General features: G+C 33.4%; 2 protein-coding genes across 2 annotated transcripts; one reads left to right on the top strand and one right to left on the bottom strand.

Moving 5' to 3' along the window:
- The first annotated feature begins 10,697 nt into the window (after positions 1-10,697).
- Positions 10,698-15,226, top strand: LOC114736655 (probable disease resistance protein At1g61300). The gene is made up of 2 exons (XM_028924534.1): positions 10,698-13,391; positions 15,115-15,226. The coding sequence occupies exons 1-2, from the start codon at positions 10,759-10,761 to the stop codon at positions 15,224-15,226; spliced, it is 2,745 nt and encodes a 914-aa protein (XP_028780367.1). The 5' UTR covers positions 10,698-10,758.
- Positions 15,227-17,770: 2,544 nt separating this feature from the next.
- LOC114736644 (MACPF domain-containing protein NSL1-like) lies at positions 17,771-21,210 on the bottom strand. Its single transcript, XM_028924523.1, has 6 exons — positions 21,079-21,210; positions 20,744-20,893; positions 20,060-20,143; positions 19,775-19,961; positions 18,926-19,098; positions 17,771-18,484 (listed from the first exon to the last, which is right to left on the bottom strand). Exons 1-6 carry the CDS (start codon positions 21,208-21,210, stop codon positions 17,771-17,773), a joined length of 1,440 nt encoding a protein of 479 aa, XP_028780356.1.
- Positions 21,211-24,437: the final 3,227 nt, after the last annotated feature.

The following is a 24,437-nucleotide window of genomic DNA, read 5'->3' as shown; positions in this document are numbered from 1 at the left end:
TCAATCTCCATGCAACCTTGATGTGGACAATAAGTGATTTTCCCGATTTGGGAACTTTGTCCGGCTGGAACGTGCATATTGGGTTGGCCTGTCCTGGGTGCAATTTTGATTCTGTGCCATGTCGCCTTCCACACAGTCGCAAGTGGTGCTTCATAGGAAATCGACGATTCCTTGATTCTAAGCACAGACTTAGATTGCAACGGATTAGCTTTGATGGGAAACAAGAGAAGAGAGATCCTCCTGTTACTTTGTCTAGTGCTGATATTTTGCGGCAGTTAGAAGATGTTAATGTTGAGTTTGGTAAGAGTGTGGATCCCGAATGATTGGGACGACGATCTCGTGGAACATCTGATACGCAACCTATGCAATGGTAGAAGAGAAGCATATTTTTCACTCTTCCTTATTGGGAATCTAATTTGCTACGATACAGTTTGGATGTTATGCACATTGAAAAAAATGTGTGTGATAATGTGCTATATACGTTGCTCAATGAAGCTGGAAAGTCCAAAGACCATCTCGCAGCTAGAAAAGATTTACGGGCCTGGGGAATTCATGAAGAGGCTTGACCTGATGAAAATGACAAGTTTCAACCAGCTAAATTCACCTTGACGAAGCAGAACAAGGATATCTTCCTCTCGACGTTGAAGAACATAAGAGTACCAAATGGATATTCTAGCAACATCTCAAGGTGTATCGATCTGCAGGCTTGAAAGGTTATTGGGTTAAAAAGTCATGACTTTCATGTTCTTATGCAACAGTTACTTCCATTGGCCTTGAAAAACACACTTCCTTCTGATGTTTCAGTGGTTTTGGTAGAATTATGTTCATTTTTCAAGAAGTTGTGTGCGAAGGTCTTGATAGCGGAAGAACTTGATCAGCTGTAAAATAAAATTATTCTTACACTTTGTCACTTGAAGATGATATTTCCTCCATCATTCTTTACTGTTATGGTTCACTTGACTATCCACCTTGTTCGAGAAGCAAAGGTGCTGGCCCAGTTCACTATCGATGGATGTACCCTATAGAGAGGTACTAGATTATCTTTTATTCCCGCCTCTTTAAATTTCACATTGTTCTTTCATTTGGTTGTAATTATTAATGCAATTTTAACTTACAGGTATTTGGGAAAATTAAAATCATATGTTAGGAATAAGGCATGGCCTGAGGGGTCAATAGCAGAAGGTTATTCTGGAGATGAGGTCCTAACTTTCTGTTCAAGGTATTTTGATGACATGGAGACATCGTTTAACCGCCCGCGTCGTGTAGATGATTCTCCTCCTGGTCCTTCCACGTCAACTTTATTTTCTCTTGTCGGGAAACCAGTTGGAGGATATGAATTCTTCAGACTCACTCCTACAGAGAAACTCCAAGCACACAGACATGTTTTGATAAATTGCAGCCAAGTTGAACCCTTCATGCAGTAAGTATATCATATAAGCTCACTAGCTTTTACACTTTATATTTGTTTCTCACTGACTCTTCTAACAAATTACACGTTACTGTAGTGAGTTTAGGAGTTACCTCAGGCGTCAGCTACGGTGGCGTGCGCGTTCTGCTGACATTGATAAAAGAGTCCACAAAGAGTTTCCCAGTTGGTTTACATGTTGAATACGTAATGACAACGGCCCATACATAGATGAATTCAAAGCCCTTTCTCTCGGTCCGTTAGACCATGCATGAAGGTTTACCGCGTATAATGTCAACGGCTTCAAGTTCTGTACAGTTAGACGTGATCAGGGATTGCTTACACAAAACTCTGGAGTTTGCGGGACATTCGGAACGAGATGTTATGCTAGCAGCAGTGATGGCGATATGCGCTTTGGAGGCGTCACTTACTATGTAAAGCTAATTGACATTATTGAGTTGAGTTACCAGCTTTTCACCGTGACACTGTTCAAGTGCTCCTGGGCAAATACGACAACTTCACGGGGATTCGCTACTGACCATTTGGACATCACCTCAGTTAATTTCTCTAGACTTATCCATACGGGAATGTCTGAAGATGATGAGCCATATATCCTTGCTTCCGAGGCACACCAGGTTTACTATGTCGAGGACGAGAAACATAAAGATTGGAATATGGTCGTTCACCTCAAGCCACGAGATCTTTATGATATGGGTGATGGTGACATTATTTACGACAGTGAACCCTTCCAACCCTCGAATTTTGAAGACTTCTTTCCTTAAGGAGATGATAATTTGTCAATTATCAGGTATACGTCTTTTCTTAAATTATTTAAATAATTAACCACTAATTACTAATTTCTTCTAAATACATTATAATTCTAACAAATTTTTTTTTAAATATGTCCTTTCAGGTTGGATGATGATGAAGAATAGCAGCAGCCAAAATTTTTATTATTAAAAAAAATTTCTTCCATAAATACATATGTATCAATTAAATTGGTATAGGTTTTTAAAAATTAAAAATATAAATTTGTAGCGGTTATATAACCACTACAAATTGATTACAAAATTAGTAGTGGTTAAATAAACGCTACAAAAGCTAACCGCTACAAATACTGGCGGTTATACGTACGCTAGAAAATGACAAACAGCTACAAAATGCAATAAAACGCTACAAAAAAAAACCGCTACAAATGTGTCGCTGATCTCTATAAATATCATATCATCTTTACATTCAAATCTCCATCTCTTTCTTTCCTCTCCTATTCTTCCTCATAATTCTCTCTTTTTTTCTTACTTTCTCATATGGTGGTTTTTTTCTCTTCACTGTATGGTAAGTGAATTTTTCTTATAAGTCATTGTATCTTTTATTTATTTTTACTTATAATTTACTAACATATTTATTTTTCTTTTTCTTTCAGATTTTTCTTCTTCACACTTGTCATACCCTTCTCAACTATTCAAATATTCTCAACATAACACTTTAGGTTCAATATTACAAACTATCTCATCTTTAATTCAACTATATTATTAAATATTCAATTCATTATCTTATTAAATGATTCACTATCATTTAATAACATATTGTTATTACAAAATTAAAACTATAAAATGTAATACATAACTAATTATACAAATTAACAAAAATTATCCAACACAATCTATTTCATATTTTTAAATTTATAATATTATATTTTCTAATAATGAAACAGCAAAAAAAATTTTTTGCCTCGGAAAACATTTCTAGCGGTTACAAACCGCTAGAAATAAAAAAATTGCGGGAATATTTTATGAAACTAAAATTTTGTGCCACATTTTCTAGCGGTTACAACCGCTAGAAATTTTTTGGCGCCAATTGAAAATTTTAATTTTGTCGGCAAAATTTTATTTCCCACGGAATTTCTAGCGGTTCTAAACCGCTAGAAATTTTGGCGCCATAATGCAAATTTTCAATTCCCGGCAAAATGAGATTTGGTTCAGGTTTTTCTAGCGGTTATATACCCGCTACAAATTGTCTAGAGGTTTCGGCCGGCTAAACCACTGCTGGCGTTTTCTAGCGGTTATTGAACAGCTAGAAATTTTCTGGCGTTTTGACCAAAATGTGTAGCGGTTGCAATAACCGCTAGAAAATTTTTCTTGCACTTGATTTTCTAGCGGTTTCTGTAACCGCTAGAATAATATTTCTAACGGTTAAAACCGCTAAAATGTCTCAATTTAACCGCTACTATTTACATATTTTTTTGTGGTGGCCGTATCCTACACTGAACCTTGAGGACAAGGTTCGTTTCAAAGATGGGGGGTGATGTAATGAACTCGAGCCCAATGCCAAATGATGGTCGGTCCAAAATGGCTCGGTCCATAGAAGCAAAAGAATTAAAGGAAAACTTGGAAGCTCGTAATTAGAGGCTGACGCGTGACTATAATATGGACAAGAAGGTACTGATAGTGGTGTGGAATATTTTATTGTGGACTCTCACTTCCTAGAAGAATTTTTCCTTTCCTTTCTGCACTCTCTGACATTTCTTTATGTTATTTTCCCTGAAAAGCTTGTACCGTATTTCTTCATTGATTTCTGTACTATCAGGTCATATATCCGGATAGAGCCGGGAATCAGGGCCGGCCCTTCAGGGCTGGTGGGCTTAAAAGGGCCGGCCCTCCAGGGTTAGAATTTTAAAAATACCCCAATTTACTAGGTCCGCCCTTAAGCTACAGGACCAGGGCCGGCCCGCGGCTTTGGCCCGTTTAAGAAAAAATACTATTTTTTATATTTATCATATTTTTTATAAAATAAATCAATGAAATTAATAAAAGACAAATATGAATAAAATTAAGTCACATATAAAATATCATCATATATAAATATTCATCAACATCTAAAACATTCATTAACAAGATAACAACATCTAAAAGTTTTATCTATAATGCAATTGTGCAATAAATAAACACTATATTAATCTTTTGAAACTTCATCATCACTATAATTAATTACTTTTCTTCATAAGTATACTTTTCTTTCGTAACAAAAATATCAAGTTTTTCTTCTTTATAAGAATTTTATTTTTAAATTTTGCAATCTAACTATTATTTTACTTTAATGTGAGAAATATTGCTGTTGAAACTCATGAATTTCTAATTCAAATTATAGAATCACAAGTTATATAAGTATAAAAATATTCTATTATCAAATATATATATATAGTTTAAAAAATATCAACGCATATAATATAAATCAAATCATTATTAAAGTCCAAATTAACCCATTTTTAAAAATTTAATTGGATAAATTATTATCTAAAACTAAATTTACTTTTAAAATGATAATAATAACTAAATATTTGAAATATTATTAACAATGTAAAAAATTAATAACATTAAATTTATATAAAAAATTTTAAAAATAAAAAAATATAAAAGGGCTTAAAAGGGCCGGCCCGTGGCCCTCCAGGACCGGCCCTTTTAAGTCCTCGGCCCTCCAGGGCTTATGTTTCATTTTAAGAGAAAAATATCAAGCCCGACCCTTATAATTTAGGGCCTAAAAGGGCCGGCCAGACGGGCTCGGCCCGTTTTCCCCGGCTCTAGTTGAGGAGATCTCTATATATCAATAAAGCTTTTCATATCCACATTTCATTTGTATTCTCTTAATCATTGCCCTTTTATGTTACGATGAATAGCAAAGTTTCGTTTGAATATATTTCATAATTTGCAATAATTAATATATAATTACTGAAGGAAGATTTAACAAGTCTTTGCTATTTAAAGATCACCTTCCTTTCATAGACCATCAAATTGTTTTCCTTTTTCATCTTAGAGACGTCGATTTCTCAATTTCAGGTGCCGATGACTTTAGTTTTTGTTCCAGCACCTGTTCGAGCAACACTATAATTTGCTACTTACGGGCTGTCAATTATATACGCCGACGATATCAATTTTTGTACGTTACCTGCTTGCCAGAAAAATCCCAACCTAAGACATCAATCAAACTAACACAAAATTGTCAAAGAAAATAATCAGAATTTTTTTTATAAAAAAAATCATCCAGAACATTTCAAGAAAATCACATTCTTGTACGTGTTACCTCACCTGTTTTGCTCTGAAAAAAAATTGGTACATCCCATGAGCTAAAACTAAAGAGAACGAGAGCACACCGTTGACGATCTTGTACCAGTTTTCCCCCCTTTCTTCTCTTCAAATAAGAGGCAATGAATTTTTTTTTTGTATAATTCATAATATCCTCAAACCGTATTGAACTTAAAACTAATTTCTATTGAGTTGGAAGTATTAAAGTTAAAGTCCTCTCAATGAACACGTTTTCTGGGATTCAAATTTATATTTTTCTCCTTACAGAGGTGAGACTATTTGCCATCTTAACCATAACTTATTGGTATAATGAATAAAATGCATTAGACATATAAAGTTGCTAAAATGCATCTTAATTAAATCCACTTAAAATATCAAAACTCAAATTAAGGTATGCATTTTTAACAAATTTCTAACCAGGCCAAAAAGCCTTATTAGGAATTGTTAAATATTGTTGAATGACTAAAATGGCTGAAAAATTGACATTATATAGTATTTATAAAAAAAAAATTTACATGAGAAAATTTGGAAATATTAAGAGCAAAAAATTAACAATGCATAATATAATATTTATACTAACTCTAAAATATTGATAAGAAATTTATAGGAACAGGAATTTTTTTTTTGGCAATGGGAACAAGGAATTTTTAATTGCTTGATTCCAGCACTATCAAATTAATAATTTTTTGAAGGAAAATTTTTTTTTCTTTCAGTTAAAAAAATCAGTTTTGACCAAAAAAATAGTTAAAATGTATTAGCAAATTTTACCATCAAATTTGTCATTTCTTTCTTAAGTGCTTTGCTGTATCTGTTATATAGACGTTCTCATCATGTTATATTTTATCATCTTATTACTAAAATTCATACTAATAATTAATATAAACTTATATTAGAAATTTAAATAATTTTTCAACCATTTGATGGGATGGATAAAGTAATATAAACTACTTAATATAAATTTATAAAAAAATTATACATTTTAGTCTTTTAACAACATATAGAGTAAGAATGCGTGAAATTGATGAATCATCTGGCGGCATCTCAAGAAAAAACAAGTCAATTCATAAATTGATTGGAGTAATTACCAATTTACCAACTTAAAGGGCATTTTAGTCTTTTAACAATATTAAAAAATTCCTAATAAGGCCCATGGCCTAAATAGGTATCTGTTAAAAAATGTACACTTTAATTTGAATTTTGATATTTTAACCGGATTTAATTTGAATTCTTACCATTTTTAAACTGATAAAAAAGTTTGGGAAACGTTCATTTAAATTTTTATAAAGTTATCTTCTAATTTGAACAAAGTATCATTAAAATTCTTCCATTTCTCTCCAATCAATTTAAACAAGAGATTATCAAAATCCCTCAACTCTCCTCCCCTTTGTTCTGTAGAGCCAAACAAAGCATTGGGTGAGCAAAAGAAAAAAGGAACAGATTCTCTCCTCTACCTTGCGCATTTGACACTATAAAAAAAAAGTGATTGGTGACATAATTTGGTATGAAAGATTTTCATCGCAAATTCCATTGCTGGTTCAATGTTTTTAAAAAAATTAGGAAAAACCATATTGGAGGTACCTATACTTTTTTTCAATTTTCAATTTGGTACCTATGTGTTTTTTGTTCTTAACTAAATCTTTATTTTTCCTCTATTAACATCATTAATCCTTATGTAGAGACTAAAAATATCAATAGAACAAAGTTATAAGAGTTAATGTTGCTAAAAAGATAAAATTAAATGTTTAATTAAAGAGAAAAAAACACATAGATACCAAATTAAAAATGAAGAGAAAGTATAAGTACCTTCAATATGGTTTTTCCAAAAAATTAAAATGCCATGTGGCACTTCTATCATCTGCTAGCTTATCCCAGTGATGACTGCCAACTACCTCATCTTCGCTACCACATAATTCGTCCTCAAAATTACTTCTTCAAGGCTCAAACCAAAAATCTCGTGTGTGCATGTATGCGTCTTCACCAGTTAAACTCTAATAGCTCTAATGAAACTACCAACATGTTACATATATATATATATATATATATATATATATATATATGTAATATTTTTTTACACAAACAATTATCTAGAACATATATATCATTAAAAATTAAAATAAATTATATGATAATTATAATTTTAACTATTTTTTGACAAAATCATTTTTAATAATTGTGTTACCATTTATTTTATAAAATTTATTTCTTTTAAAATTTATTTTAATACAATATTAATTTATAATGAAACTAATTTAAATTTTAAATTGTAAATATTTTTTCATAAATATATTTTTTTAATTTAATTTTTCTAATTAACAATGATTAGATATATAATTTAATTATATATGTACTATATTATATTATGTTATATTATCTATCTAATGAAAAATATTATAATTAAGAAAAAAATTTAATTATTTAAAAAATAATTATAATAACAAAATCTATTAAATTATTATATATAAAGAAATTAAATGATTTGAATAGATTGTAATAAACATTCTTCTTTAATTTATGTATGTATCCTACATAATTTTTTTTCCTAAACAATCTTCATATATACAATTTGTTTTTGTGGTGAGGAAGAAATCAATCTATGAGTTATTAATTTTATTATTATATTAATTTATATAAAAAATTTATTAATATTTTTACCATATTTGTTTAATTATTATTAATAATTAAGAGGAATTGATTTTAATAAAACATAAAACAAGTTTTCTAAGAAATTATCTTTCTGTTTCAGTATGTATCTAATGGTTAGATGAATAATGATGATACCTTCATTAACATCAACCCTACAAAGATATCAATTTATTTTATAATTAAAAACATGATTAATTCATTACATTCTTAATTATGTTATTTATAAATTATTGGAGGATTATAATATAAAATAATAAAATTTAAAGTTAGTGAGAGAATAAACTTAGCAATGAAATTATTGACAGAAATTTTCTTGGCAAACAATTTAGAGGTGGAATTAGCGATGAAAAAATTTAACCTTTAAAAAATTACCAACAGATTTTTTGATGAATTAGTAACAGGATTTAGAAACAAAATAATTTTCCATCGATAATAAACTGTTTTTTTTATAGTGCGATGTCCTCTTCTACTCAAAACTATATTGCTTTTTGTGTAAACTACTGAGTTTTCTCAAAGTAACATCCACCAATCTAAATTATTTTTTAATAATACTCGGTATCTTAAAATAATCTTTTGTACACTCAGCATTAAAAAAAATAAAAAATATACTGGCTTCCCAAAGTATAAACTATAAAAGAAATTGTTTTTTCCTTAACTGAGGCGAGCAAGGAGGTCCATTTTATTATCCCATTCTTGAGATTGAAAAGTCTAATGAAGATAAGCATAAAATCAATAGCGGATTGTGGTCGTAACAAGTCTGGCGGCACCTTTTCCTATGCAGGCTCCAGAAAATGCTCAGCTTTGCGGGCACAAGATAAAAAGTCAGGGGTCCAGACCTTTGGAAAATTATTTAAATCGTAGGCAGTTTCTTTGTCGTCTCTGTGTTCTAGAAAATTTGATACTCACCAAGCTACTTCTGCAGAAGCCTTGCAGTCTGTGGGGTTCCATTTCCCATCTTTTTTTTTTTTTGTCCTGTCTATTCTTTCTTTTTTTCCCAACTTTACTTTTCGGTCTCCTCCTCTTTAATTTTAAAGGAAAAATCCCAGAAAAAATCCCTGGAATATACCAAATTCCAGATTGGGTCCTAAAATTTTGAAAATGACAGAATGGGTCAATGACCCAATCTGTCATTTATGAAATTCATGCGAATTGACATTTTTGCCCCTGAGTAAAAGTGAGTAGTTATTCTCTAAACAAATCTAGGTAACGCTTACACTGTTCTAGTTATTACAAGATTCGTTGTAGTTAATAATAAGGTACCTGACAATAATAAGATACCTGACTATGAAAAAATGAGTAGTTATTCTCTACACAAATCTAGATAATGCTTACATTGTTCTAGTGATTATAGAATTAATTGTAGTTAATAACAAGACACCTGACTATGAAAAAGTGAGTAGTTATTCGCTACACGAATCTAGGTAACACCTAAACTTTTATAGTGATTCCTTGAATCATTATAGTGAATGAATAAATGAGGGCAAAATTATCAATTCGCCTGAATTTCACAAATAACAGATTGGGTCAATGGCCCATTCTGTTATTTTCAAAATTTAAGGACCCAATCTGGTATTTTTCATATTCCAATAATCTTTTTTGGGATTTTTCCAATTTTAAAATATAAAATTATCTTCTTTATTACATAATGTAGACAAACACATATTAGATTGGCTTGTAATGAAATCAACAATAGGACCACAGGAATAAAGAACATGAAATAGATATGAGAAGCAAATTTTAAAAAGCAGCCATGCAATTCCGACAGAAATTCGGAATACTCCAGAGTGTCCAAACCTAGTCACCTTAAACTGCAATAACAAGGAAACAAATAGACTCCACCCAAGAAGAGAGCAGAGAGAACCAACAGTGAATATAAAAGTTTAATCCCAAACTGCAAGCGGGGGGGAAAAAAAATTAACGTCACTTTTCTTATAATTTTAAGATTTAAGTTACGAGTTCCTTTTGCATAGACCTTGCGGTTTGTGGGTTCCATTTTCCATCCTTTTTTTTTTGTCCTTTCTATTTTTCTCTTCACGGTAAAGTAGGGTAAAATGCAAATTTTTCTCTGTTTTTCCAACTTTACTTTTCCGTCTCCTCTACTTTAATTTTCAAGAACAAAGATTAGATTGTCTATTAATTTATTTTAAAATATAAAATATCGTCTTTATTACATAATATAGACGAACAAAAGGAAAATCAAATGCCAACATATACTACAGAAAATCTTGTCGAGTAAAAAATTCTTAAGGGATTTCACCGATACAAATTCCCAGAAGTGGTTTTCACTTAATAAATTAAAATATTAGCATATATAGAGATATTATTTTCTCTTACAGGGAAGGATAACCATCAATTTAAATAAAATTAAAATAAAACAAGGAACGCAGTTTTAGACCGTTGATGGTGAAACTCAATTGCATCATAGACCGTCAAATTAATTTAAATTATTAAAAATTGTTTACCGTAATTTTTCAATAGTTGCAGGTTGGGTCATCCACTTTAGATATAGAGTAGTCCTTAAACCTTGCTCTGACAGATAGCCAAACATTGCTATCTGTCATTCACTGCATTTCTGTCTTCTCCTTCTCGGTTTCTATCTTCACTACTTCTTTGGTGCACCCTAACCAAACCATGTCCGACTTTATCACTCCAGTAATTGACATCCTAACTCGCGTGTGTGGTTCTTGCGCCAAATGGGCAGATTCAATACGCAATCTTGGAGAAGACCTCATCTCTTTGAGAAATGCTTCAAATCAACTCAATGACACGTATCTTGATGTCAAGATGAAGGTGGAAACCGCAGAGCAGGACCCAGATCCAAGGCTGAAGGTTTCGAATCGGGTAAGGGGTTGGATGGGCAGAGTAGAAGTGCTACAAAATGAAGTCCAAGCCATTTTGCAGCAAGGTGAAGGAGAAATACAAGCCAAGTGTTTCGGAGGTCGTTGTCCCAAGAATTATCGGGCTAGCTACAAGCTACACAAAATGGTTGCCCAGAAGTTGAGTGACGTTAATGATCTTACAAGCAAAGGCAACTTTGATGTTATAGCAGAACAGCTTGCCCGTGATGGGTTCGATGAACTTCCTGTGGATGAGGCTGTGGGAGTAGAATCAACATTTGAGGAGCTATGTTCATGCTTTGGGAACAATCGGGTGGGCATCATTGGTTTGTATGGAATGGGAGGGGTAGGCAAAACAACCCTATTGAAAAAATTCAACAACGATTTCCTCTCAAAGAAAGCAAAAAATATAGTCATCTGGGTTGTGGTGTCTAAAGATACGGATGAAGGAAAAATTCAAGAAGCCATTAGGAAAAAATTGCATGTCAAAGATGACGAATGGAATAATAAGACGGTGGATGACAGAGTTCTTTTGTTATACAACATCTTAAAAAATGAGAAATTTGTGTTGTTATTAGATGATGTGTGGGAAAGGATTGACTTGTTGAAATTGGGGGTTCCTTCTCCAAAAGATCATGAATGCAAGATAATATTCACAACTCGGTTGAAAGAGGTATGTGGTCTAATGGATGCACAAGGACTCATAAAAGTAAATTGCCTCGCACCAGATGAAGCATTTGAGTTGTTCAAGGATAAAGTGGGTGGGACAATTCTTGAAAGTCCTCATATATTGCCTCTTGCAAAACAAGTGGTGGAAGAGTGTCAAGGCTTACCACTTGCTCTTTGTACTGTTGGACGTGCCATGGCTAACAAGGAGAATCCCAATGAATGGAGGCGTAGTATAGAAATTTTGAGGCATTATCCCTCAAAGATCAAAGGTATTATTGAAGATGTCTATCGCTTGCTTGAATTTAGTTATGATAGATTGCCGAATGATACCTACAAATCATGCTTTTTGTATTGTGCCCTGTTCCCTGAGGACTATGACATTAAAAAACAAAAGCTTATTTTGCTTTGGATTGCTGAAGGCTTTTTGGCTGAATTTGATTATGATATACATGAAGCACGTAAGCAAGGAGAAGATATAATTTCAAGTCTAAAGTACGCATGCTTATTGGAAAATAGTGAGAAAGAAAATACAATTAAGATGCATGATGTGATCAGAGATATGGCTCTTTGGCTAGCTTGTGATCATGGGAAAAAGGCAAGATTCATTACAAGAGATTGTTCCAAGACTAGTGACCTTGAAGTATACAATCATGCAAAGTGGAAAGAGGTGGAAAAGCTATCAATGTGGGGCGGGGATGAAGTGAGTACAAGCTTCTTGCAAATACCTCGTTGTCCTAATCTCATCACTCTGTTTGTTAGGGATAAAGGATTACGAGTCTTTCCAACTGAGGTATTTGTCCATCCAAGCACTGTCAGAGTTCTAAACTTGTCATCAAGTTACAAAATAGGAGATCTACCATCAGAAATTGGGGACTTTGTAAACCTCGAACACATGAACGTATCATTTACTGGTATAAGAAAATTGCCAGAGGAGTTGAAGAATTTGAAGAAGCTGAGGTTCTTGTTGCTGGACGGACTAAAAGAGCTTGAATTCCCAGAAAAAGTTATATCCGGTTTGTTATCCCTTCAAGCTTTTAGCATGAGAAGGTCACAAGTTCGAGGGATTGATGAAAATGTGTTGTTGGATGAGCTAGAAGGCTTAGATCATCTTCAAGATATGCGCATATCTGTCTTTAGCATATCCTCTATTGGAAAAATACTGATCTCCTCAAAATTGCAAAGGTGCATTTGTAGGTTAATCACTGAAGGAGAAAGCTCACCACTCCATGACTTCTTCTCATCACTTGGAAAGATGGAGCATCTCGAAACATTAGAAGTTAGGAATTCCAAAGCTGTGGATATTCCGAGAAGCTCATTTCAAGGACACGAACATAGAATCAACCTCCGCAAGTTGGTTCTCAATGGGTGTGGCAATATAGTTGACTTGAATTGGCTTATACATGCTCCAAACCTTGAAGTCCTTCAAATAAGCTATTGTGATTCATTGGTTGAAGTTGTGAGTGCAGATTTTGGGACTGCTGACATTGAGAGACTGAAAAGCAATCTATTTTCTAGTCTCACTTATCTTCATTTGGAATCTTTGAGTAACTTAAGGAGCATTTGTAGAATGGCATTAAAGTTTCCTTGTTTGAAGGTGATTAAAGTAGAAAAGTGTCCTAATTTGAAGAAGCTCCCATTTAATTCTCAAAGTGCATTGAAAAGCCTACAACGCTTTATAGGATATCCTGATCAGTTGTTGGATCAATTGGCATGGGAAGACGAAGCAGCCAAGCATCTTCTTTCATCAAAATTTGAAAGGTAATATTTCTGCCAAGTAAACGGAATCGGTTAAAGGCTTTAGAGTAAAGTTATTCTTACTTTGCAAATGCTAATGCTTTCTTATTGGTTACCCAAGCACTGCATGCATATAAATATTTATCATGAGATTATAATGCCTGTGAATAATTTATTTTCAAATATTTCATATGGATCGTTGGACTTGAATTTCACAACGTTTTAAAATTCTAGAATTTTTAATTAAAGTACACACAGCATATTTCAACCAAAAAAGTACAAATAACATATATGAAAATTTTGATATTGTCACGGTTACCTGCATATGTCTTGTTTCCGCACTTCTTTAGAACTGCAGGGAAAATGAAGAGAAATGGCAAATTTGTGTGTCTTTTGACATATAAATATGCATGTGGTCTTTGTACCCAAAAAAAAAAAAAAAACACCCTACATAGGTTCTTTTGTTTGGTTTGAAGTTTTTTGGGTTTCGTGCCGTTGATTTTTTTCTTTTTTTTGCTTGGGCCTTTGTCTGGTCTGTTTTTAATTAAAAAAGTTTAATGAGTATTTGGCAAAAGAAAAATGATGTGAATATAATTTTTTTTCATTCCTAATTAAAACCATAAAGCTATTATATGCAATAAATTTATTGAAACTTATATGAGGAATAAAATGGTTTAAGTTTTGAAAATTTGTGAATAATTAATTAGTTTTTTTAATACCATTAATCAAAGATACTTCAAAAACGCAACATTGAATTCTAAGCCGTTTTCAAGATCTAATATTTTGTTAAAATAGTAAATGATATATGCATACAAATTCTTTTTTAGATATTTTAAAAAATACATGTTTCTTTTGTGGTAAGAAAATTGCATATATATTATTGGACGCACATATCCTAAATTATATATACAAATAATGTAATGATACGTAAGAGAAAATTTACAAGAGACAAACGCGCATCAAACCAATCCTAAGAAATTTATTGATTAATAGACTATAAAAAGAAATATCAAAGGATTAATTATTCTTCTTCATCTGCTGCAGTAACGTTCTCTTTTATCAAGAGCCTTCGCTGATTCTTTTTTTTTTTTTTTTTTTTTTGGCTGCGGTGGTTACAGAGTTGGAGCATGGGAATATGTGAGTAACATTTACTGATATTGCAGCGCCATGTGGTTTGAGTTTCAATTGAATATGCATCATCAAGACATCAACTGCAATGCTTAATACTACCTCCGTTATTTATTATAAGAGCCCGTTTGACTTTTATTTTAGTTATAAATATAAGAATCTAATCCCTTTTTTCTTTCATATTTATTTATTTTTTTTAAAATAGTCCTTATAGTAGTTACACATGTTAAAAATTTCATCAAATGGTAATTCTAGCTGATATACATGATTAGTAAGGGTATTCTAAGAAAGACAACACCTATTTATAACAAATAACTAACTTAACTAATTTTTTTAATCTTTTCAAATTAGTCAACTAAGTCTTATATTAAGGATCGTAGATAGTATAAGTCTGCCATTCTGTACTTTTATGAAGGGCATAAGTTTCTGTATGAATTTGCCATATTATATTGACAGCAAGATATTTGCAGAGGTACTTATATAATCCAAATCAATCAACATAGCTTGAAGTACATGATTGATAAAAAGATGGTTAACTGTACCATTTTAGCGTTTAGGATCTCCAAATGACTTTCACTGAAACATTTGTCTCACTGCTTTTCCCTTTCTTTTTTTCCAGTTCTTTTTTCCCAGTTCTTTCCAGCTTGGACGACGAACCAATGAGGAAGGCTCTGAAGGTTTATAAGCTATTATGGAGAGTGGCATCGCCTCCACCATTCATTGTGCTTTGAATTCCTTGTAATATTGCCACATTAGGGATATGGATCAGTTGCTTGACTTATTATTAATTTTAGTTGTTTTTGTGTTTACCGCAGTGAAAGACTTTGTTCGCCACGGCAAATGTTGTTGAACTTTGAATTATCGTTATGTTTCTTTTATGTTATGGAGTGCATGTTATTAATTGGTCAAAGGCCGCCTTAGGTGTTGTTTTTGACTGAGATTTAAGTGGAAACACATGCAGAGACTTCAATTTATCTCCATTAGTACAGTTAATTGAATTTAGATGATAGATGTCAAGGCCTGAAAGCTCAGGGAAGCGGTGGTTCGGAATGATTTGGCGAAGCTATGTTGAAGTTGTGGCCAAGAAAGTTGTTCGTCTTTGACAACCAATCTCCGAGTGTGTTGAGGAATTTCTCACTGGAGAAACTCGTCGCCGCCAATGAATACTCATCCAACAGAGAGGGAGGACGGTCGGAGTTCGAGCTAAGTTCACTTCACTTGCCGAAAATCGTGCAGAATTTCAATGACACAGACGAGAAATACCCATCGGCGGCTGAATGCAGCCATAATCGCTGCAATTGCTTTCGAAGCAGAACGAAGGAGGAATGAACGATGATATTGGGCAATGAACGAGCAACAAAGAAGGAAGGAGAGTCTTGGTCTGATACTTTTGGGGTTATGAGGGTCGTTAGTGTTTCCTTAATGGGGAGGGACTAATGGACCTAACTGTGCAAAGTTAAGAGATCCAATAAAAGGGGGGCAGAGTCTTAAGGATCAAATTCAAGACTCAAGCAAATTATAAGAACCTCTAAATTAGTTTTTCCTGTAATTACTCAGTGATACTTCAAAGACCCAACATTGAATTCTAAGCTGTGTTCAAAATCATTAAATGATGTAGGCATACCAATTCTAGCATGTGTATTTTAAAAAATTACATGCATGTTAAACTACATTTATGTAGCACACATATATGATAAATTATACTCCCTCCGTTCTTTATTATAAGAGACATTTGATGCTTATGGTATGTTCCTATATATAAGAGACACTTACAAGTTGTCTCTACTTTTTTGTGTTGGTTTACTATTTTACCCATATTTATTATCTCCAACTCACTCTCTCTCTCCCTCCCACTTCTCTTTCTTTTAATAATTTAATTATTCTCTCTCATGCTCTCTCTCCTTATTAATGAGGGCATTTTTGGAAAAAAATTTATACTTTTTACACATTAATTATTCTTAACTAATTTTAACTGTTTTTTTGATCAACGTATTTCGGTTATTTGTCTCTTATAATAAGGAACGGAGGGAGTATAAAACAATATAATGATATTTTATTTTGAAAAGCAGCACATAGGACTATGCAAAAACCCGAGGGTTCGGTATGGTCCGGTCCAACCCGAGCAAACCCGGTCCAATCCAGTCCAGAAAAAATTGGTCTAAAACAAGACCGGACTAGACTGGACCGGATTGGTCTCATCGGGCTGGACTGGACTAGGGACTGGCCCCTTAGACTAGTTGGTCCAGTCCAGTCTAGCCCGGTTTTTTTAATTATTATTTATATAATTTTAATTTGATTTAATTTTTCTATATAAGTTTTTTGTCTATTCAAATAATCAAGATTTATCTATTAACCTCCTAAGTAATGAGCATGCGTATATATTTTCTACAATATAAGATCTATAATAATGAGGATTAATTAATAAAACATGAGATTATTGGGAAATTGAAAGGGAATCATCAAATTTGATGAACTTTGGATTAAATTATGTATGAAATTTTATATAGTAAGTTACAATCTCGCCTCTTATTGGAGAAAAAAATTTAAAAAAAATTAAATTTAGGTCTTGGACTGCCTGGATTGGTCCCGATAGTCCAGAGGACCAAGTCCAGTCCAACCCGACTTCGGGTTGGTACTGGATTGGACTAAACCTCAGGCTGTCTTTTTTAATCCGAGGTCTTTACTGGACTAGACTTTGAGTTGATAATAAACCCAGTCCAGTCTAGTCTATGCATACCCCTAACAGCACATACGAGAAAACTTACAAGAGAGTAATGGGCCATGATGTTGATTTTCTCAATTTCTGGTGCTAATGACTTTTATATATTCCACCTCTTGGAGCTACATTAATTTGTTACTTCCTGGTCTCAATTATCTGTGTGAAACATATCCAACTTTTGTTCTTTGATATCCAAGGTTTCTTGAGTCCAAGAAAGGTGGAACCAATCCTATTTGACGTATGCCACGTAATAAAATAAATCCCCTCTTTAACCTTTCTCCTCTGTTCTCCAGTCCAATCGCATCGAAGTGCTAAATTTCCAATATCAAGGCAGCAGCCAAATGATTCAGACGGAAGCCTATTGGCTGCACCAAACTAGAACTAACAAAATACAACAGAACATAAAAGTACAAAATTTTGTTCATACAGGTATTCGTTAGAAAATAATAAACCATACCGTGCAATTGAAGGACCAAAATGGAAACTAGATTAATGATAAATGAAGGTACAAGTCAGATTTACAAGTATCTAAATGTACAAAGAGATGCCTGTCTGCTCATGTAGTCACAAAATCTCCTGACATAATAGCTAACAAAGAATACCTGGCCTTGATGGAGATTTTGCCTCCCTTTATATAGGGTTTGGCTGCAATGACCACCCAATATCCAGGCGTGTCTTCTGGACACCTGACCTTTTCCTTCGTATCCACAAAGCTGAGCATTTCTGGGGCCTTTATTGGAACAGGTGCCTCAGTACCAGACTCACCATTATAAACTATTGGTTTTATGCTATCTTCTTCAGTCGGCTTTTCATTGTCAATCACGTGATGCAGTTCCTTGGTCAGTATTGTGCTCATCAATGCTGAAAAGAACCCTGACTTTCGAAATGGAAACGGCGATCCATCCCATTCTGATCTGTAAATTTCTACTGATTCTACCAGGGAAAACCCAAGCCCCAAGAAAAGAACTTTTCTCCTCTTCTCATGCTTGACCTCAAGCCACGCCTTCGTTGCAATGGCTGGGGGCTCATCATCAAGGGAACTCTTGTACAATACTGGGGCTTTGCAGACATGTGAAAACCTTTTCCACTTCACAGGTTCAAAGTAGGCTTTGTCAACTGGCTCATCATTAGATTCACAACCAATATCATAAGAGATTTTAAGGATTTGTGGAAGATTTGAAAGATGCTGGAGATCGATAGCCAGATGGTCACTCTTTCTCCCTTCCAATAACAAGCAGATATCTGCAACAGGACAATGTCCAGAGTCAACCTGCAAATTTGTGAAGTTAAAGGTAGAATGTCAGGTATTATTGAAAAGTAATGAAAAACAGATGCAAAATGATTCCTATACTCCTACTTAATAATGACAATAATAATACTGAGGGACAAACAATGTTTAGCAGCAACAATTAAGATATAACGGACACTATATTAGAAAGTAAAAATCAACCTTGTTTTCCATGATTACCTTCCTTTCCGTACACCAAACATTGCTTTGAAAATGTCTGTGGAGGAAAACTAAGCATGTAACGACACCGCAAACAATCTTAAGTGTGAATCTTTTTACATTGCTTGGTGGTGTATGTGGAATTGCCGCAATGGTAACGCAAAGACAAAATACATGAATACAATGTGATTTTTTTCCGTGCTTTGTGAATGTAGGCTTAAGCAACCTTCAGTTCAGACTTTAAATAATGTAACAACAAATTACCTTTATGTTTTTAACATAAGGCTTGGATCCCAACAAAGTGAACTGGAGTGATGGCGATTTGTTCTTTTGGCGTCTAGGACGAAATCCATGAAGCACATCATCATACAATGGAGACCACTGCCGAGGCAACTGAAATTCAAGAAATTGACGAAGTTCATCTATTTGGGGTTTATCTGCATCAAATAAAAACTCATTTAACACCCACACTAGATAAATCACATTGTTGAATCCGTATATAAGATTATTCTTATCTTAACTTCAGTATCAAAAATCAACGAGTCCTCGATGGCTTAATCAGAATGTTTCAGAACAACTCTAGATGAATTTGCATGAATTTATTTGAGATTGCTCTCATTAAATAATCTAAAATATGTTAGTAGACGGGAGGTTAAGGAACCAGATCAGAACGTATATAGGAGTGAATGTGAAGGAATTGCAAATGAGAAATCATTATACGCGCGCTCGAAACGATGTTAATGGATAATGCTCCCCTAGTTGCATTCTACCCTAGAAAAACATTTCCATCTCAAATATATATAGAATCAAATGGGATAAAATGCCATGCCAAAGGTTTAATCTTTATTCACAAGAATCTCATTTTCCATCCTCTTAGAACAAAGACTAACTAGTCGAAGTCAAAACCTCTGCACTTATCCTTCCAAGCGAACCCTATTCCAAGCCAGAGGTTTCATTAGCTCCAAGACATGGTAGATAAGGACAAGTTACATAATATCAGACTTGCCAAAATGCAGAGAAAATAAACCACACTAACTGAAGCAATAATAATGTCAACTGAAATTGAAAATAGCATATAGCGATTGAAATTGGCATCAAGAAATGTGTACTCACATCTGAGATACAAATTCATTGCATGGCTTAGGAAGCCATGGCCTGGACTGGAACTAAGCAGTGAAGTAATTGGCAAAAACAGCATTGATATGGCCTCAGGTGACTGCGATATAGTAGAAAGCCACTCCTTATGGTTCTGCTGAATGCCAACAATACCTCCCCTTGGAACAGAAATGCTTATGAGATCCTGTTTGAATTATATTCAAATAAGAGCCCAAATGTGATAACAGCAAGATGGTTGCTTGATGCGTTGAAGAAGCAATGACAGTTGAAACTAATACCAACCTCCTTGGTTGAGTGACTTTTTACAGTTGGTATAACAGCTGCAGTAAGAGCTGCATCAAGGTTCCATGGCTCATATCCATCATCCTGCAAAGATCACAACAAATATTTTTTGACGAGTAGAACATTTCATATATTCTTTAAAATTTTAAGTAACTAAATCAAAATCGATTTTTTCCCTTTCGGCTATGTTTAATATTGAATATAAAATTATGTCTCTATGTTAAGGTGTTTTTGAACGCAGTATAGCAAACTAGCGCAGTCTTATTATCAACAAATCAATTTATGAAGAAAATATCAACATATTTCTCTTTCCCATTCACCACAATGGTTCCTGGTAATTAAGATCAATTCAGGGTTACTATTAGTAAAAGAAAAAGAGAAAAAGGTAAAACTGCATACCATTAAAAGAAACAAAGAGAAAAACGAGATGAAATTGTTTCATTCAATTCAGAATGCTAAACTCACACTTATACTGGTTCTGAATCATGAACAGAAGCAATAAAAGAAAATTTAGGTGTGAGGAAACTCAGATAAAAATATGCAGGTAGACTATTTGTATTTAGGACTTAATTTTGGTAATACAGTCAAGAAGAAAGGCTTGTGCATATATGGCATATTTTCCACAGCACATATAATCCTCTTTAGACAGCTAAAAATGATGGTGATGCATTTTATCTTCTGAACCTTCAATGTTACTGATATTCCGGCTTGATCGGAACCGGAACATGTATCTCCATCCTCAGAAAACCTCTCATCAGCTTCTTTCTTAAGCAATCTCTGCACTTCAGTGGGTTGAAGATGTGAGCTTTTGAACTGCTTGATGTGAACCACATCCTTACCTCAATGAACCTGTAGAATTATGTCTTATTCAATGCACCATTCAGGTGAAAGGAAACTTAAAATGTTTCTATGGATGAAAGATAAGAAAAAGTAGGTTCAAAACTCATTCATATAGACTGCTAGCATCTTATACTTAAATATCTATATCTGTGAAGATATTCTTGCTGGCAGGAGCTTACAGTTTGTTGACTTTCATGCGAGATATCGTCGAGAAAATGATCAATTGTTACAATCAAATTTTGAAAGTAAACCCCATCAGGTTGCAGGTCTATTAACAAGAATTTTGTCAAGGCAACAAACTGAATTTCCATGGTTACACAGAAAAAAAAAAAAAACAAAAAGCTATGGTCACATCAGAAATAACTTTTATTCGAAGTTTTACTATAACAAGAACAATACGAGCAAAAATAATGACAAATTAACCACGGTAGTAATAGAAATAAAATAAATGAACGAAGGTATAACAAGAAGAAAAATAAATACACTTACTCAGCAAGGGCAGCAGGGTTCATGAAGTAGGCACTTGGTTTTTTCACATGCTCGGAGAGGTTAGGTGGGCTCTATCTAACTCAACACTATACAAAGTTATGAACCAACTATCAAATGCAAAGATTTTAGTGGAAGCTGCATCTTTCTTCCAACTGTTATAAGCCAGACAGAACTTTCCCAGATAAAGATAATGCTAAACTCAAGTGTTCAGACATCTGCAACAGGGCAAATTTGGAAGAATTTCCATGACTCAAATTGCACTGAATTCAGATAAAAAGATACTTGTGTGTTAGATGATCATGTATATATCTCAAAAATTACAATTGTACTCATGCCAGTTTAAATTAGAAAGTTAAATGATTTTCATTTTTGAGGTCATAGATGGATGCTACGAGAAAATCAGAGGCGACGGTAGCACATGGTTTTTAAAATAAAAAATAATACACGAAAGAGACTTATATTTTCTTTTCCATTGGAAAACTTCAGCATTCAACCTCAATCTAGTTAGAAATTTAATGTATGTGTAAATTACTTCCCTTTAGTTTTTTTATTAAAAAAATAAAAATTTGGTAAACTGAAGTTTAGAACAATTTACAATTTACAAATATATATGCTATCCAAAGAAGGTAAATTATGAGCACCTCCCAATCTAAAAAACATGCCCCTTATGCCATTATACCTGTAATACTCTTTCAATTTCTCCTTCAAAGAGTAGAAATGAGTAACATCATAATCACGTCACAGCCGGACTAAAGTATTGTTCAGCAAGTATTTTAGTATTTTAATAAAAAATAACATCAAAACTTTAATGCTTTACACTAAGAATACATGAATTGTTGAAACTCTAACTCAACTTTTAGCTTAGAAACGTGATTTTTCACCCTTCAAGCCAAGCATTCCCAAAGTGTGATGCCAGTTTTAGATAAATGAATTCTGGTCACTACAAAAAAAATTGACCTTCAACAGTGACTAAAAGTCAAAAAGCCGTCACTAAAGGTTTTCAGTGGCGACATCCAAGTCGATGCCATAGCGACTGCTGCTGAAACTCATCAGTGGTGACAAAAATATTCGCCGTTGAAAGTATAGTTTCAATGGCGACTTTGAAAGAGTCGCCGTTGAAAGTGTTGCTGCAGAAAATAGGACCACCATCAGCTGCCACTACATCATCACCTGCTAGGCATTGACTGCTACCACGTCAGTTGCCACCTTGTCCATACCAAGTGTCCACACCTCAATCTACCAGTCACCAACTGGATATTATCATCATAAATATGGCTCTTTCATGGTTCAAACTCCTAACCTTCTTAGGCGTTCTTTCTTTTTGCCGTTGAGTTGGAATGAATTTAGTAATAGTTATTGTGAAATCAGATACACACACATAATAGTAATAAAATATTAAAACAGACTTTCAGCGACGACAAAAAGTCACCACTAAAACTACCCTTTAGGGCGATTGAGAAACTTCCAATTAAATTTTATTAGGTTAAAATAAGTAATTTTTTATTAGCTCCCTCTGATTATCTTCTAAGCAAGCATCACTAACAAAGCGCAAACGCACATATAAGGACCCAAATCAGGCAGCTGCCATGCGACTCAGTAAATTACCTTGAAACAGTGGCATTTTCATGGAAGATTTCTGGACATCTCATTCAGAAGGTACGATGGATTGAAGGGCCGCGCAAGAACCCAGAGGGGGTCGACTGGGCGAGAATTAACGTCTTTTTACTTATATATTATTTTTATTATAAAATAAAATTAATTGTAAACATTTTTATATATTTATATTTAATCATATTATTTTAATTATGGCAGGTCTAGCTGTAACTGCATTATTGCCTCGACCGATTGAATGATGAATCCAATTGTCACTAAAATGTTATCCCTAGGTCAAATTACATCCCGATTTCTATTTCTTAAGTCATTTTTCCTGTAAATAAATTCCAACATGATATATATATTCAACTGAATTTGTACATAGTAGTTAATAATCCTATGAATTATAATTCTGAAAATATATCTGTCTAATCAATGTAAAATCCACTTCTTATAAACAGAAAAAATACAACGTTGCTTTATAACTTTAAGATTCCTTGCTTGTGCAAATTAGTCGATCGATGTTCCCCAAACAGGAGTATCTATAGTTTGAACGAGAGATTATGTTTGTATAAAGATTAGTTTATTTCAGGTCATTTTACACCCAGCACTGTAAATATTTGGGGGGCAAAACTGGTTTCACAAAGTATAAAAGACCCCCCCCCCCCCCAAACCGACATTGAGATTGAGAAGCCTACTGAAGATAAGCATAAGAGTGAAAGTGAGGGGCCCACACTTTGGAAATATTATTCAAGTCACATTCGGTTTCGGTGTCATCTCCTTTTTCTAGAGAATTTTGCAGAGGCCTTGCCATTTGTGGGTTCCATCTTCTTTTTTCTTTGTCCTTTCTATTTTTTCTCTCCGTTATAAAGCCGTGTAAAATGCAACTTTTTCTCTCTGTTTTTTCCTGTTTACAGTCTCTTCCCCCCTTTTTTCTTCCAGCATGCATAGAAAGAACAAAGATTAAATTGTCTATTAACTTATTTTAAAATATAAATTATCTTTTTTACTACGTAATATACATAAACAAAAGGAAAATTAAATGCCAACACATGCTACAAAATTCTAAACCTATTCAAAAACTGCTCACCTTTGTCGGCACAAGAGAAAACGTTAGGGTCCGCACCTTTGAAAAATTATTTAAATCACATGCAATTTCTTTGTCGTCTCCGTGTTCTAGAAAATTTGGTACTCAACAAATTACGGGTTGTTTTTGCAGAGGCCTTGCAGTTTGTGGGTTTCATGTATTCAAAATATAAGATAAATTTTATCTAAATTAGTTAAAATAAGTTTAAAATAATAAATGTATAAAGCATAATTTTTTTAAAATATGTCCTTATTAATAGAAAGTATAAGTATAAAATACAATAAATGAACTAAAGAATAAAGAGAAAAGAGAATATATGAGGTAAAATTGGAAAAAAAACTTATTAAATATTTAGAAAAAAAGTAAATT

The sequence above is a fragment of the Neltuma alba genome, unplaced genomic scaffold, assembly GCF_004799145.2.
Source record: "Neltuma alba isolate B1F8T4 unplaced genomic scaffold, ASM479914v2 tig00002744_pilon, whole genome shotgun sequence".
Classification (NCBI taxonomy): domain Eukaryota; kingdom Viridiplantae; phylum Streptophyta; class Magnoliopsida; order Fabales; family Fabaceae; genus Neltuma; species Neltuma alba.
The sequence above is the reverse complement of the archived record's forward strand: the minus strand, read 5'-3'. Positions and strand labels throughout refer to the sequence as shown.

Bases quoted from the DNA above. Each gene is read 5' to 3' on its own strand.
- LOC114736655 (XM_028924534.1), top strand. From the start codon at position 10,759: ATGTCCGACTTTATCACTCCAGTAATTGACATCCTAACTCGCGTGTGT. The intron at 13,392-15,114 runs GTAATATTTCTG...CTTTTTTTCCAG, and splicing joins CTTTCATCAAAATTTGAAAG to TTCTTTTTTCCCAGTTCTTT.
- LOC114736644 (XM_028924523.1), bottom strand. From the start codon at position 21,210: ATGGAAATTCAGTTTGTTGCCTTGACAAAATTCTTGTTAATAGACCTG. The intron at 20,144-20,743 runs GTTCAGAAGATA...TGATCTTTGCAG, and splicing joins GAATATCAGTAACATTGAAG to GATGATGGATATGAGCCATG. The intron at 19,962-20,059 runs GTTGGTATTAGT...TAATTCAAACAG, and splicing joins AAAGTCACTCAACCAAGGAG to GATCTCATAAGCATTTCTGT.